A 15,024-nucleotide genomic window follows, 5' to 3' on the forward strand; every position below is an offset into this window, starting at 1 on the left:
ACTACAATAAATTTAAGGTCATATAATTTTAGAAAACGTGTAGTCTACAATTTGCCACGTATAATTTTCATTTTTATTAATTAAATCGAAAAAGATAAAAAAAAACTCCAGATTATGATTTTGGATGAAAATGTCAATATAGTGTTTCGAAAATATCAACACAATGTTTTGATAATGTCAACACAATTTAGGATTGACATTGTATATGTTTTATGTTGACATATTATCTTAGCTGCATTGACATTAACTGTGCACGAAAAATACGAAAATTCTAGATTTTTTTTTTTTCAAATTTTGACGTCGGAACATATGCATGTAGTATATCGTTGGAATCCTTATAAAATTATCTGTAATTTAATATATATTACTTGAATTTAAAGTTTTGGGATTTCTTTTAAAAGTTAGATATAACTAACTTGACATTAATACCCCTATTGATATTTTTGGAATTAATCCTATGGCCTTATTGACGTTTTTTGTTGATCGTATTGATATTTCGTGGTTGATGATCTAGGCCTTTAATTTGAATATCTAATGGTTATTATTGAATTGTAGTTAGCAATTAAGCATTGAGTTAGCAATATAACACTCCCCTTGTTCTTCATATAATATATGCCAAATTTGGATGATTTTATAAACTCCATCCGTCCCAAAAAAAAAACAATTGGTATATGATATAGATTTTAATGTAGAATTGGTAAAGTAAGAGAGAAAGAGAAAAAGTAAGCGACAAATAGTGTAAGTAGTGTTAGTGGAATAATGCGTAAGGTTATTATTTGTTGAAAACTTTCCATAAATAAATATGCTTTATTTTTTTGTGAACGGCCAAAAATGATAAATGTGCCCTATTTTTTGTGGACGGAGAGATTATGTAGTAACTTTTTTTATAAAAATTAATTTTTCAATTCAATCGAATTCAGAATAAAAAAAAAAAAAAAAGAAAGAGAGAGAGAGAGTCTCGAATGCTCATCCCTAAACTCAGGATAACAAGTACAGATAAGTGGAGTACATATTTTAGTTTCACACCAATTGCAATGTTAAGCCCAATAGTAGAAGAACATTAGCCCATGTAATCGTGTCAAATCGCAAACGAATAGCAAAAGCCTAAGGGCGTGTTCATGTTATTTGTTATGGGATGTCCCTAATATAATATTGTCAAGATTTGGTACTGTTCAAGCATGTTATGTTTTGAGCAATTCTAGTGTTCAAGTTCTCAGAGATAAGTCAGTAAATGGAATTTTCATTTATTTATCTTCATTTATTTGAATCACCCCACAAGGTATGTTGTCTAAATTGCCCTCGTCGAAATTATATCCCGCCCTCTGAATTCATGTCGTGCCAAAAGGGTGAAGTCAATTTCATTTCAATTTTGGCTTTCTTCAAAAGATGAGCTCCTCATTTCTGAAATTGGAGAAGTGGGGTGAATCAAATTTCGCTGCAATTTGGGTGTCTTCAAAAAACGTGCTCAAGCCATTGCTCAAATTGGAGAAGCGGAAGGCCACGATGCAGTCGGGACATCAACATGGCAAAGGTATGGATAACTTTTCTTCTTCAAGCTCGACGTCGTCTTCGATTTTAAACTCAATTGTGGCGATTGTGGTTTGTTCGATTGATGGGTTAAACTCAATTTGTGGGTCATTGAATTTAATTTTTGGGCTCTATTATCATTTGTTGTGCTTGATGTGCCTTCGGACAAGAAGTGGTGTTGTGCTAATTATTATTGCAACAACTGTCATATTTGTGCTAAAATTGTAGTTTGAATTTGATTGAGTTCCTATTTTCATCTCACTTTTATGCGGCCAATTTCCTTAAGTTGATGTTTGAAGTGAAACTGGCACTGAAGTGATCTAATTCATCTCTGACTCCTTTCTGTGGAGGTTCGAATGTAGGTGTTAGCAACTCAATGAATTGTCCATCTGGGGATAGTTCAAAAAGCTTTGGTGTTGACGGTATGTTTACCACCTCTTCACAAGATGAGTGATGATTGTTGCAATAATCTTCTGCAGATTGGTCAATATTTTGTAATTAAATTCTGATTGGGATGATGCATTTTGTGTTCCAGGCCTGTCTGAGACGAGGAGGAATAAGTTTCGCAAGGGGGAAAGATCGCGACGGATGTGGACTGCTAGGGAGGAGGAAATACTGGCCGCTTCACTGCTAGAACTCACTGCAACAGGCTGGAAAGCAGACAACGGATTCAGGGCGGGTTACCTGAGTAAGATAGAGGACAGTCTCCGTGCAGAGTTCCCCAATACGGACTTGAAGGGCAACCCGCACATAAACTCAAAAATGCAGGCATGGAAGAAGAGCTATGGCAGTCTACGATTGATTTTGGGTCGAAGTGGTGTAGGGTTCAACAATCATGGTGATTACAAGATTGATTGCAGTGACGACCAATGGGACTAGATAGTACAGGTATGATTCAGTTGTTATTCTTCACGTAGTGTTAATTTTACTAACCAATTCGACAACAACGCAGGCAGACACAAAGGCCAAAGGAATGCGGAACAAGTCATGGCCCTTATGGGAGACATGGAAGTCTATATTTGGCAAAGATCGCGCATCCGTGGGAGGTGCTGAGCAGTTAAAAACAGCTGCAGTTCGCCTGCGTGCCCAGGCATCCGGTGGCAGTCAAGTTAATGAAAATGACTACCACCCATGCTTCGAAGATTTCATCCCAGAACCATACACACCGGTGGCAGACACCACTGAAGCAAATGAGAACAGCTCTGGCACTACAGGTAAGCAGGCGTCTACTACCAAAGCATCTGAAGGTAAGGGAAAAAAAAGATCCCGCGACTCAGAGCTAATGGATTTCCTTGGCAACCTCTACGCTGAAACAAACTCCCGTCTTGAGATGCTTTCGACCCGCATTGGCTATGAGTTTGACATGGGTAAAGCACGACAGGAAATCTATGACAAGCTCGGCACTGTTGAGGGACTTACCTTGGCTCAGCGCTATAAGCTGTGCAATATTTTAGGTGACAAGAACTAGCGTCTGGAAGTATTTATTGGCATGCCACCTGATGCTCGTCTCGGTTATGTTCTATCCCTTCTTGAGGACGATCAGAAGGTTGGGTGATTGAATCAAGGACTTTCATTTTGGCTTTGAAACACTGCCACTGTTTTATATATATATGCATAGTGGAGTGTGATTTAAACTAAGCAGACTGCTGGTATTTTTGGGTATGTATTAACCTTAATTTCAATGCTAGTGCATGAACAAATTGGTTTTTGTGTATGTATTAATCTTATTTCCAGTGCTAGTGGCTGAATAACTTAGTTTTTTTTGGCGTGCAACCACTTCTTATTTCCAGTGCTACTGCACGGATAACTCAATGTAAGTGGAACAACTATGAACCTTGATCTTGTTTTATTTTTGTATTTGATCAGATTGCAAATTTTATCAGTCTCTACAAATGGATATAGAGTGCCTTGTGTTAAGACATGGCAGCAACAGACACAAATGAGCCACTTAGATGTATTAGCTTGTTAAAGAAATGAGATGAAAGTTTAATTCACAACACAGTTTAATTAAAGAGCTAACAACAACACTCCACCATACACAAACAAACAACGAGGTCCAATGACTACACCAGTGTCCATTCCTGGAGTGTGTGTTAACTAAAACCACAAAAACTACAACAATACAATAATATCCTACCCTACCGTGCAACAAGTAATGAAACTTAGAACCACCTCATACCATGACACATCTTAGACACCATTATAACATACCTAAATACATTGAAGCACACAAAACAGAAGCCCTTGCACACTTTGAACTACCAATAAACACAATATCACGGATCATAACACAAGGGCTTCAACCACCCAACTACAGGGTGCTCATGGCCGCTTAACATTATGCGGCCACCCTTTCATCGGGCTGTTTGAGCCGCAGGAACTTGCATGAGGCGACTTCAAGGCTGAAGGACCTCCCACGTCGCGAGATGGGCCGGGTGGTTTGGGAAGCATCCTTCCCTTCTACTCCCGATATCGCATATACCCGTCCGCCCCTAGGTCTACGAAGCAGTCTCCGTCCTCGGTAGTGGACTCAAGATCAACAGCTCTGCGTCCTCGTCGAACAACTTTCGGTGAACTTTTGGCCCAGGGAACACGACCGGGGAGTTAACTTCTTCTTCTCCTTCGACGACATCGTTGATTTTGATCGAATCAGAATGTATCACTTCGGTGTTGTCAGAGATGACGACCACCGTAGTCTGGCCCTCGACCTCTACGTCATCTAACCCAAACACACAAGCGAGGCGTGCGCAAATGGGTTCTTGCTGATAGAAATACGCACCCGCGAAGGCGTTCATCTACATTCAACAACATGTTACAGCTTTGCGATCATTAGATGATTTTGTATACAGAATTGGCAAGTGCAAAAGAAACAATACCTTGAGCATCTTCTCCCATGAGTCAGCCGGTGCCACAATAGCTTTCGTTGGTGCGTCTAGGCACGCACCACGGATGCGGAGGACAACTTTGAACGTGTAGTACCGCTTCCGCAAAAGGTCGACCCGATCCTTAAGCTCAAGCTCGGAGAAAATTACATCTGCTTTGTCCTTCATCCACTCTGCGGCTAACGGTAGGAACCACGAAGGGACGGTGGACTTCGACCATTGCATCTCTCCCTTCAACATGATGAGGCAGTCCACCACCATCACATGCCAGAGACCATTTTCCTTTGTATAAGAAATCTGATTGAGGTGGAATACTCATCTTTGTCTTTAGCGTTGGTGTGAATAATGAGCAAGTGTGTGAAGTTAGCTAAGCAACTGACGAGTTTAAAACGGATGAAGGTGATTAATGACGATTGACATTTATCTACCCTTTGCATTGCCATACCCTTTATTAATGAGGAGGATCGTATCACCTGCAGCCAGCAGTAATTGAAATTTCCCCTGGCTATATAGAGTTGAGTTGGTCTAGATTGACTTCAATGAATTTTCAAATCAAGAAAATAAATGAGCTAAAGTAAAGCAAGTGTTTCTTTGGGTGGGTAATATACTTGAGTGATTTAAAATAAAGAAATTGCAAACATATATCAAGTAAATAAATGCATTCGGCCGCTTTGTGTCTACATCCAATTAATATGGGTACTACAACATATATACATTCCAATTTATTAAGCTAGGAAGGCAAATAAAGAGACCGAGAATGGCTCTCACTGACTTAATTAAATGCCCAACTCTACAAGTCTTTAATCTATAAAAATTGCAAGTAAGAAAATAAAGTGTTTGATTAATATACAAAGTTAATTCCCCTGGTTATGGTCAGTAGCTATTGTCCCTTTCATTCTCAAAGATTAATGGATTCTCCTTCAACGTATTTATACTAAAATAAAGCATAATATAATGTTAGGGGACATAAAAACATAAAAGAATAATTACTAGAGCAATATCTGACAAATAGTCATTAGTTAAAACCATAGATTTTATTAGGGGCATGTACCTACAGTTTGTATTTATTTTTTTGTGTAACTATATGAATGGGCAGATATATTTTAATTGATCGAGTTCATGTCAAATCCATAAATAATATTGGTTACATGTGCATCATTAACAAGGTGCAAAAAATAATTTGAGGAGTAATAACTAGCATATGTAATGCAGCTCCAATAAACACAAAATTATAATATATAATATTATATATTATCATATACCAAAATAGTTGAGCCATCACATAAAGTGTTGATACAAAATAGTTAGATATTCATACAAAATAGTTATATACCCACTACACTAATCACATCGGCTTTCATCTGATTACTTCCACATTTTAGACAATTTTCCCAATCATGACTAACACCATGACTAACACCAGTCCAGTAAACAAGATCAAGACATTCGTCTTCTGTGCCAACGTGCGTATGGTGTCGACCTCCTGTGAAGTCATGAGGGCGCTGGTTTTTGGCTCAGACCTTGAATCTGCTCCAGGCACATCTTCAGCTCGTTTTCCTCTTTCAGTTTTGAGATTCCAGCTTCGCTGCATGGGTCTGAGGCCACCTCGTCATACCACTTAAAAGACCCCGGATGCTTCCCGTTCACTGGACACTTCAAGTAATAACGCCCAGCATTCTGGGCGGACTTCCCAGCACACCTAAGTACCATCCTCCCGCAACCGCAAACACATTCCAGCGTTTCTCCTTTGGGATTCATCTTGCTGTCAATAAATCAGATAAAACAATGTATCTAGATCATCATCAACAAATTTAAGCAAATGAGTAGGGTTTCATAGAGCAGCAAAGACATAATAAGCAAATTATATAGTGTCTAGGGATACAAATAGATCATTTAGAAATAGTTTAACAAGTCATCCAAGTCACTTGTTTTGAAACAAGTCATTCATCTGTTATTCCACATGTTGAGTGCTACTCTATCACGGAACTGAGTCCATTCTAAAGAGGGCTCGACATATTCAACATACTCCCAGACGATGTTGTCTTCCTCTGTGTTCGCAGCGGAGTTGTCTGTGTCTAGTTCAAGTTCTACCGGATCCACCTCCATTTCACGTTGGATGAAATTGTGGAGCAAAAAACAGGCCATGATTAGGCGGATTTGTGTGTGTAAAGGGTAAAAGGAAGCGCTCCTTAGAATTCCCCACCGCATTTTTAAGACTCCAAAGGCACGTTCGATCACATTACGGGCCTTGGTATGCCGCATGTTGAATATTTCCTTCGTATTTTAAGGAGTCTCAGTGCCAGGACCCCACTCTTTCAGATGATAGCGTACTCCCTTGTATGGCGTTAGGAAACCATTACAATTTGCATATGCATTATCGCAAAGATAATAGCAACCTGCAAAAACAGAAATGGAAAGGACTTGAAGTTGATTGTGGTTAGGAAAACTGAATACACACAAGAATGACTTGAATGGAAGTGCTACCTTGAGGTACTTTAAGCCCATCGGGATGTGAAACTGCATCCCGAAGGACACGAGAATCGCCTGCGGAGCCCTCCCATCCTGGGAGCAAGTACACAAACTGCATTTGACGATCACACACTGCAAGAACATTAGTTGCTATTTGACCCTTCCTTGTTCTATACTGTGGTTTGTCATCGTTGCGGACTAAGACATTAATATGGGTGCCGTCAAGCGCACCGAGGCAGCCCTGAGTTTAACAAATAAAACACAGTGAAACATGAACAAATAAGCCGGTGGCACGTGCTGGTCATATCGCCCAATTTTAAATTGTAAGCAAATTAAACACTTGTCATTGTAATACCTTAAACCACTTCCAGCGGTTGTCGGTGCAATCATCTGGAACAGGTTGAGGCTTCGAAAGAAGAAAAGGATGGAGGCTGAGTACAACAGCAAGGACCTTGTTGACATAATACGAGACAGTTCCACCCGAACGCCAAAAGGTAGTCCCAACAACTCGATTCTTTTTATGATGTGCCAATACGGACAAAAATATAGCAGTCTGTCTAAATACTTCAGCTGGGTAGGGATCTTGGTTAAAACGCGGTGTCGCCGAGCATGCTCAACAATTTGGCGCCTTTCACATCTAGACCGGGCACCGATATAACGATGTAACACTCGTGTGGTCTCTGTACGATAGAGGACCATAATGTCCTCGAGCATTGAAGATGCGGTTAAGTTTAGACTGTGTGCACAGAAAAGAATAACAAGTTTCCTGGGTCCAGCAAATCCACTAGATCACAGGGTCTAGGAGCTCTCTGGTCGTTGGAAAATCTCGGTTGTCGGACACACATAATACTTCTTCAAAAACCCTCAACCACTTATACTAAAACTTAGCACAGGGAAGTAGGGATCGATCCCACAGAGATGGATGCGTAATGAACATGCTCAAGGATTTGGAAATTATATTTGGGTTGGCTGCTGCCACGCATTTTTGGGTTGAGGAAATTAGACTAAACTTGGAATTGAAATCTGCTACGCTAACAGCTAGATCTAGGCAAAACAGAAATCATGCATGTAAATTGAAATCGGGACAATCACTAGATCTAAGAAACTATTCTAAATTACCTAGACCTGGGAAATAAACTGACGGTGGGGACCATGGCTGAAAAAGCAGAGTACGGACGAAAAGCTGGTAAAATAACTAACTAAAGTACTAACTAACAGCGACATCATCTTCTCCAATTCAAATTGCACAAAACTCAGAAGAAACAGGTATGAAACGTAATCGGAAACGAGCAGACTGGAATTAAACAATTCAGTGAAGAACAATTAGGAACTAAACAGATCTACGACTACTAGACGAAGTAAAACAGAAAGGAAATAGAAAACTCAAAAATCCATGCACAACTTGAATCCCCTGTTCAAATCCAACCTCGAATGCTAAATCCACTCCGGATCCAAGCATCCGACACAAACTCCGGCCAAAAACATTCCATAACTTCAGATTCAACAAACAACCTCCGATCAACGACTACAACACAGATCTGCAGCCAAATTCCCCAGATCAAGCACCAAAGTGACAAAAACAGAGATTAACATGCAACTTGCCGAAATAAAACTTCAAAAAACAGGATCAACGTAGATCAACACGAGATAACACCAATATAACAGAAACTAATGGAATGCATAGATAATCCGTAACAGCAACAACCAAATCGACTTCCAAAAGTGAAGTTCGAACGAAATGAAGTGCAAAAGAACCGAAAGTAAATAGATTGTATCTTCGTCCTTCACGCGGACGGTGTTACGACGGGCTTTCTTTGAAGATGAGACCCTTAAAATCCTAAACTACCCCAGAACTCCCATTTCCCAAGTGTGTGTGTTGTGTGTGAGCTAAGAGCGAAATTGTATTTTTCTTTGTGTGTTGCATGCTCATTTATTTATAGGCGTTGAAGTGGGGCCCATCGAGGTATAGATAGTCTTTGTTGCCCTCAGCTATTGACTCCCTTCTTCTAGCCTCCTTTTCCTTCAATTCTGCTCGCTTTTCCTTCATTCCTTCGCTAGTCCGTTTCCTCCAGCTTCTCCTGGATCTAGCGATTCTGTCACACACCTGGCTTAAAAACTGTGTTAGACCCAGTAAAATATAGTGTTTTTCACCATATAACCGATGCATGAAATTAGCCTTATCAAGCATCAAGCATATTCGCATATATTTGGTGGACAAAGGACTCGTCGACATCGAGCAAGTAAGCAACTGGCATTAAATAAAAATTATACAAACAAAATGTATAATTTTCAACACAGAAATGGAATTACTTTTGCATCCATATATAAAAATTCCTTCACAGTGGATGGTGGGCTGAACACAAACCGTAATTTCAGATTTGCCTAAAGTGGGGTCATGTAGAAACCCAATTACAACTAACAAGTGCATATATGATATGCAAGAAAATGATATTATAACCGAGCAATCAACAAAGTGGCATAAATTTTTTATACAAGTAACGAAATTAAAAAATATATATATACCTGAGTACCAAGGGTTGGGGTTGAGTAAAGAGCAGCGATGATGCGATCGAGGCCTACACTTTGTAAACTTTCGTGAAATCATATTTTCGTTTAGGTGAGCAAGGCCTTACTTACTGAGCTAATCGGAGGGGAACAATGTCATTGCCTCTCTGCAAACCGGTGAGGTCGGGGGAAAGCCAAACTCCGACGAACTTTGTATGAGGCGAACCAATTTTTTGACGGTGTTGAATCGCAGATCTAGGGTTCTAGTGCATTTTTTTGGGAAGACTGCAAATGAGGAGAAGATATATCATTTGGGAGTGATTTTCAAATAACAGGGGCAAAAGGGTATTCTTTGTTGTAAATCTGGATCCGATTTCCGAGACCATAAATAAATAGCAGCTTCTTCGCCTGTTTTGAATTAGGCGTATTATTCAATTGAACAGTGCGGGCTCAGATATTATCAGCGGGCTTTGACAAAAATAATGGAGAAACCTGAACAGCCACTTAGTCCAAGATATGGGCTCATATTTGCCCATATATGCACTTCTAGTGTAACATGAACAAGCCCTAAATAAAATCTACCTAGCTCTCTGCATCGCCTATTCTCCATCTCTCTTTCTCTCCTCTGCACGGTTTAAATCAATGGCGGATCCAAGAATTATTAATCATAGGGTCGAACTAAACAAGATACTAATAAACACTACTTCCTCCGTCCGCAAATAGGAGTCCTGATTCACTTTCACATTTTATTTAAAACTATATAAGTAGGACCTATATTCCACTGAATATTTTCCACTCAGTTTTCTTAACATTTTTTAAAACTCGTGCTGCCAAGAAATGAAATTTCTAATGGCGGACGAATGGAATAATATTAAATATATTCTGCAAAAATACATAAAATATAAATATCACAATCTTATGTTCGGTATAGTTTACTTTTCTAAATAACGATTCAAATTCTTTTCATTGGGAATAGTTGCAAACACCCCTTTCTCATTCTATACCATCAAAATATCATTCAATTAATCATCTTTTATCTTATTTCACGGTTCTAACTTCACAAATTTTATTATAAAATACACTCCTTCAACATATATTTTGTTTTCCAGTGGTATAAAGTAAGACCAATTTAATCAATAAAAAATCAAATAGGAATTACTAAAAGTAAGATAACACGATCAGTCCTCTTAAAAAAATTTATAATTATATTGTATCTTGAATAATTTATCACATGCTATAACATTTTGAATTTAGAGCATCTCCAATGGCGGACATCGCGGTAGGACGTCGCCGACGTCCGACCGGACGTCCGCCGTAGTGAAGAAGAAGGGCGGACACACACGTCCCATATGCCCGTCGGATGGGCTCGGACGTCCGACCCATGGGCGGGCGGACGTCCGCCACTGTGGCGAGGGTCGGACGTCCGAGTTTTAATATTTAAAAAAAAACTCTATAAATAGGGCTCGTTGAACTTCATTTCATTCACACCACTTGTGTTGACAAGTTTCTCTCTCTAATCTACAAGTTTCATTTCAGATCTACTATAATATGGAGTACAATAGGTACTTCCCCACCACGAGCGGAGGAAACACACCCACGTTCCCTGCCAGAACGGAGGGAAACTTTGCGGGGATGAATTCCCAAATTGGGGGGATGGCGGGGATTACTGCCCAAATGTTCTACAATATGTACAATTGGATGAGTCAGATGGGTGGGATGATGCCCAGGGCAGTGGGGATGGGTGGTATGCCGCCAAATATGGCGGGGGTGGGTGGGATGATGCCCGGGGCAACGGGGATGGGCGGTACGCTGGCGGGGGTGGGTGGGATGATGCCTGGGGCAACGGGGATGGGCGGTACGCCGCCAAATATGGCGGGGTGGGTGGGTCGATGCAGCACAGGAGCCCGGGGACGCCTAGGGAATCTGTCTATCGCCCATACATAGATTTGTTGGCCGATGATTCCCCTAGTACTGTTCCGGAGACTCAGTACGCCGGCCTCGAGACTTTCTCTTTTGAGGAGTTGGGGCTATCGCCGATCCGTGAGATTCCTGATGAGGCAGAGCCTGCTGCAAGGGGTAGGGGCAAAGGCAAGGGCGGGGGTAGGGGCAAGGGCAAAGCCCCGAGCTCTTCCTCGCACACGGGGGCAGAGGAGGAGGAGAGTGAGGATGAGCGGGAGAAGAGGACGATCAGGACCGTGTGGGAAAATGCCGCGCTTGCGAAGGCCTGGGTCGGTGTGGTCGAGGATCCTTATGTCGGGGCGAACCAGTATGTTGACCGATTGTGGCATCGCATTAGTGAGGCATACCTCATACATAAACCGGCTGGGGCGAAGCCTCGCACTCCCGAGCAATGCCGGAAACAGTGGGATCGGTTGAGGCCTAAGCTCAGTCGTTTTGCCGGCCTCTACCAAAACAACATGTGCATGGCAACCAACGGCATGTCTGAGGAGGATGTGAAGAAACGGGCCTTGTCGCAGTACCCCGACAAAGAATTGAAGTTCAAAGAGTTTGACCAATGGGAGGCCTTTCTCGTGGTCAGGGATTCGCAAAAGTTTTGTGCGCGTGTCGACTCGGGCTGGAAGCAGACGAAGATCAACTCTTCCGGTGAGTACAGCAGCAGTGCTGGTTCGCACGAGCTCCCCGAAGCCGAGGAAGTGTCCCCGCTCCCACGATCAGACTCTCGCCGTCGTCGTCGCCCAATGGGGCAAAAGGCTGCGCAGCGGATGGCGAGGGGAAGCGGCAGCGGGTCCTACGAGGTCAAATCGGAGGCCCCTGAAGCCCAGATTTAAACGACCGTCTCGCCCGAGCGCAGCTAACGAAGACCCTGATGCAGAGCATGCATAGGTGGTTTAGCACGCACGATCCCGTATACAAAAGGATGTGCAAGGATGTGATCGATGCATGTTGGCGCGATTTAGGAATGCCACCCATTGATGATTATGGCGTCGAGATTGAGGGCGGGGACGTCGGAGGTGGCAGCGGCACGGGCGACGGGGACGAGGACGAGGAGGAGTGAGAGCCGAGGGTTGTATTTCTCGATTTGTTATGATTATGTAATTTTAGGTATTATGTAAATTTTTTTTAAAATTATGTAATTTTTTTAATGAAGTATTCGAATTTTTCCGTATTCCGTGTCGATATTTTAATTCCGTAAATTAAATAATTGCGGGAAGTCCTAGTGGATGTCCTAGTGGGAAGTCCTAGTGCAGGGAAGTCCTAGTGATGTGGCAGTAAAATGGGAAGTCCTAGTGATGACGTGGCAGGAAGTTTTTGTGGGAAGTCCTAGTGGGAGGGGCGCCACCGGAGATGCTCTTAGTCTCACTAAGGATAAGACAAACAAAACAATTAAATCAATAATAATGAAAAAAAACTAAATGCGTTATGAATACTCCTCAGAGCATATCCATCCGTGCTCTTAAATAAGAGCACAGAGGTGGTTTCGGACCTACTTTTACTCATTGTCCTTAGACAAGAGCATAACACTCACATCCATGCCTTCCGCAAAGATAAGCTCAAGAGTCTCACCATTCTATTATTCAATTTAAATACTTCAATTACTAAAATATTTCTACAATATAAAAATACATTAAAATATAAAAAAAATACATAATTAGTGTGGTGAGAATTTTTTTGTGTTGAAGTGGGAGTATTTATAAATGAAAATGTGAATTTTGGGGGAAAAAATTGAAATATAAATTAAAAGTATAATTTATTGGAAAGTGGGAAAATATTTTTTTTTATTTAAAATCGATTTTTTTAATTAATTTCATTTTTTATAAAAAGAAAAAAATCAAATTTGCCGCTGGCCATTGGTAGACCGCCACGTAAGGCTGCTCAGCAGCACGGACATGCTCTTATTTAAGAGTAGCGCCGTGCCGCTGACACGGACGGACGAGTCAGCGGTGGGGCGTGCCCCTGGCACGGACGGACACTCCCCCGCTGCGGATGCTCTTATTAGGCGTTAAAGAATCGATAGGCATTATGCCATTATGCCACATAAATATTTTGTAAGTATTCTCGTGTATTAGCAGTAACTCGTATTACCACTCGTGCTATGCACGGGCCAAATGATTTTCTAAAAATAAGAAAATATACTTAAAAGGAATTAAATCAAATTTAAAAATATATAGAAAAAATATAAAAATTATTGTAAATCAAGAATATAAGATTATAATGATTTAAAAAACATACTTCTACTTCTACATCTATTAATCTATCAATCCAAAAACATAAATAGAATATGTCATACAAATAAAAAATTGAGAAATCCAAAATACGAAAGTAAATAAATAAAATTATTTGAAAAAATAAATAATTCATTAGATATTCAATCAACAAAATGATATCCATATATATGGATATAATCTTAAGCAAATATCCCTTTTAAAAAATGATATCCATATGGATATAATCTTAAGCAAATTGTTCTAAACTAATATTTATGGAGTATAATGCAGAGATAATTAAAAGAAGCTTAGCATTAAAAATTGAATATCAGAAAAAAAATAATACTACTTCTGCATAATTAAAATACAAAAATGTGTTAAAAATAAAGTAATTAATGGTGTGCAGCAATTAAAATGAGTAGTACGTAACATTATTTTTATTTTATTTTATTTCATAGTACGTATCATTGTTTCCATGGGAAAGATAAAATAATATCGTAGCATTTAAATTTTAATATTTTACAATATGCTAGATACAACTAAATTTTAACCATACTACTCAGTCCAATCTAAAACATAATTATGACTTATGAGTATATCAAACGCTACACCAACCAGATCGGTGCACCCAATTCTATCTCCCTTTCTCTCTCTAACTGCCGCTTCTCTCTCACTGACGTTCCTTTCAACCCGACCCGCAGTTCCATCGCTCTGCCTCATCAGTTCTTCCAGCTCTACTTCACGTTGCATCCTTTTTCTGCTATTAGAGACCAAGCCATAAGAAGAGCTCCAATCGATAATCACCTCCATGATTTGATGCAACTTAATCCAAAATCAAATGTGCAAACTCAAATAGGAAAGATCTAGATAAGAAATGTATTAATAATTGTTGGAATAGAATGTTTACACACAACTACAAAAGGAATTGAGATACTAGAACGAAAGATTAACTATAGAAGAACTGATAGGAATGCTTTGGATCCACGATCCTCAGCCCAAGCGCTCAGCGCACACAACACACATTTTTCATGATGCTGATGAAGAAGAGAGTCTCTGCATGTATACCCAATCTGTTTCCCTTCTCTCCCCTTTGCATTTAGACCCCTCAACTTTCATTCTCTCTCATTTCTGTTTAGGCTGATGTGGCCCTCCAGCTGGCATATCAATTAAGTCAATTGAGCTGAGCTTCTTCTTTAATTTGTGACCGTAACACTTCATGACCGCTTGCCTCGCCTTCCTCAACCGCCGCATCACAGGGGACCTACGACTTTGAATTTTCATATCGAACGTCGATAACAGTAAGCTCACATTTCTAAAGCTTTCACCTTTTAACCTTGTTGATTTTTCCATTAATTTGGGGAATTTCGATTTTGTTGTTGTTGTGGATTTATATTATCCTCCCATGTTATTTTGGTTTTGAAGGATATCAAAGATGTTGAAAATGGAGAATTGATATCTGGAGATTTGGGAAAAAC

General features: G+C 40.2%; 2 protein-coding genes across 4 annotated transcripts; one reads left to right on the forward strand and one right to left on the reverse strand.

The window, feature by feature from the left end:
- The first annotated feature begins 1,331 nt into the window (after positions 1 to 1,331).
- On the forward strand, positions 1,332 to 3,241 carry LOC125187637. 3 transcript variants are annotated; one of them, XM_048084260.1, is made up of 4 exons: positions 1,332 to 1,531; positions 1,878 to 1,949; positions 2,063 to 2,415; positions 2,484 to 3,241. In XM_048084260.1, exons 1-3 carry the CDS (start codon positions 1,387 to 1,389, stop codon positions 2,404 to 2,406), a joined length of 561 nt encoding a protein of 186 aa, XP_047940217.1. In that variant the 5' UTR covers positions 1,332 to 1,386; the 3' UTR covers positions 2,407 to 2,415; positions 2,484 to 3,241. The 3 variants fall into 3 exon arrangements, with proteins under 3 accessions (XP_047940217.1, XP_047940216.1, XP_047940218.1); XM_048084259.1 differs by having other exon boundaries at positions 1,333 to 1,531; positions 2,480 to 3,241; XM_048084261.1 differs by having other exon boundaries at positions 1,333 to 1,531; positions 1,890 to 1,949; positions 2,480 to 3,241.
- Positions 3,242 to 3,683: 442 nt separating this feature from the next.
- LOC125186324 lies at positions 3,684 to 4,671 on the reverse strand. Its single transcript, XM_048082674.1, has 2 exons — positions 4,404 to 4,671; positions 3,684 to 4,322 (listed from the first exon to the last, which is right to left on the reverse strand). The coding sequence occupies exons 1-2, from the start codon at positions 4,668 to 4,670 to the stop codon at positions 4,026 to 4,028; spliced, it is 564 nt and encodes a 187-aa protein (XP_047938631.1). The 5' UTR covers position 4,671; the 3' UTR covers positions 3,684 to 4,025.
- Between the last annotated feature and the right edge of the window lie 10,353 nt (positions 4,672 to 15,024).

The sequence above is a fragment of the Salvia hispanica genome, chromosome 5, assembly GCF_023119035.1.
Source record: "Salvia hispanica cultivar TCC Black 2014 chromosome 5, UniMelb_Shisp_WGS_1.0, whole genome shotgun sequence".
Classification (NCBI taxonomy): Eukaryota; Viridiplantae; Streptophyta; class Magnoliopsida; order Lamiales; family Lamiaceae; genus Salvia; species Salvia hispanica.

What these genes read in the sequence shown, in the direction of transcription:
- LOC125187637 (XM_048084260.1), top strand. Translation starts at nt 1,387, where the DNA reads ATGAGCTCCTCATTTCTGAAATTGGAGAAGTGGGGTGAATCAAATTTC. An exon ending in GGGACATCAACATGGCAAAG is followed by an intron (nt 1,532 to 1,877) that starts GTATGGATAACT and finishes CTTTCTGTGGAG; the next exon opens with GTTCGAATGTAGGTGTTAGC. An exon ending in AAAAAGCTTTGGTGTTGACG is followed by an intron (nt 1,950 to 2,062) that starts GTATGTTTACCA and finishes TTTGTGTTCCAG; the next exon opens with GCCTGTCTGAGACGAGGAGG.
- LOC125186324 (XM_048082674.1), bottom strand. Translation starts at nt 4,670, where the DNA reads ATGGTGGTGGACTGCCTCATCATGTTGAAGGGAGAGATGCAATGGTCG. An exon ending in CATGGGAGAAGATGCTCAAG is followed by an intron (nt 4,323 to 4,403) that starts GTATTGTTTCTT and finishes TGTTGAATGTAG; the next exon opens with ATGAACGCCTTCGCGGGTGC.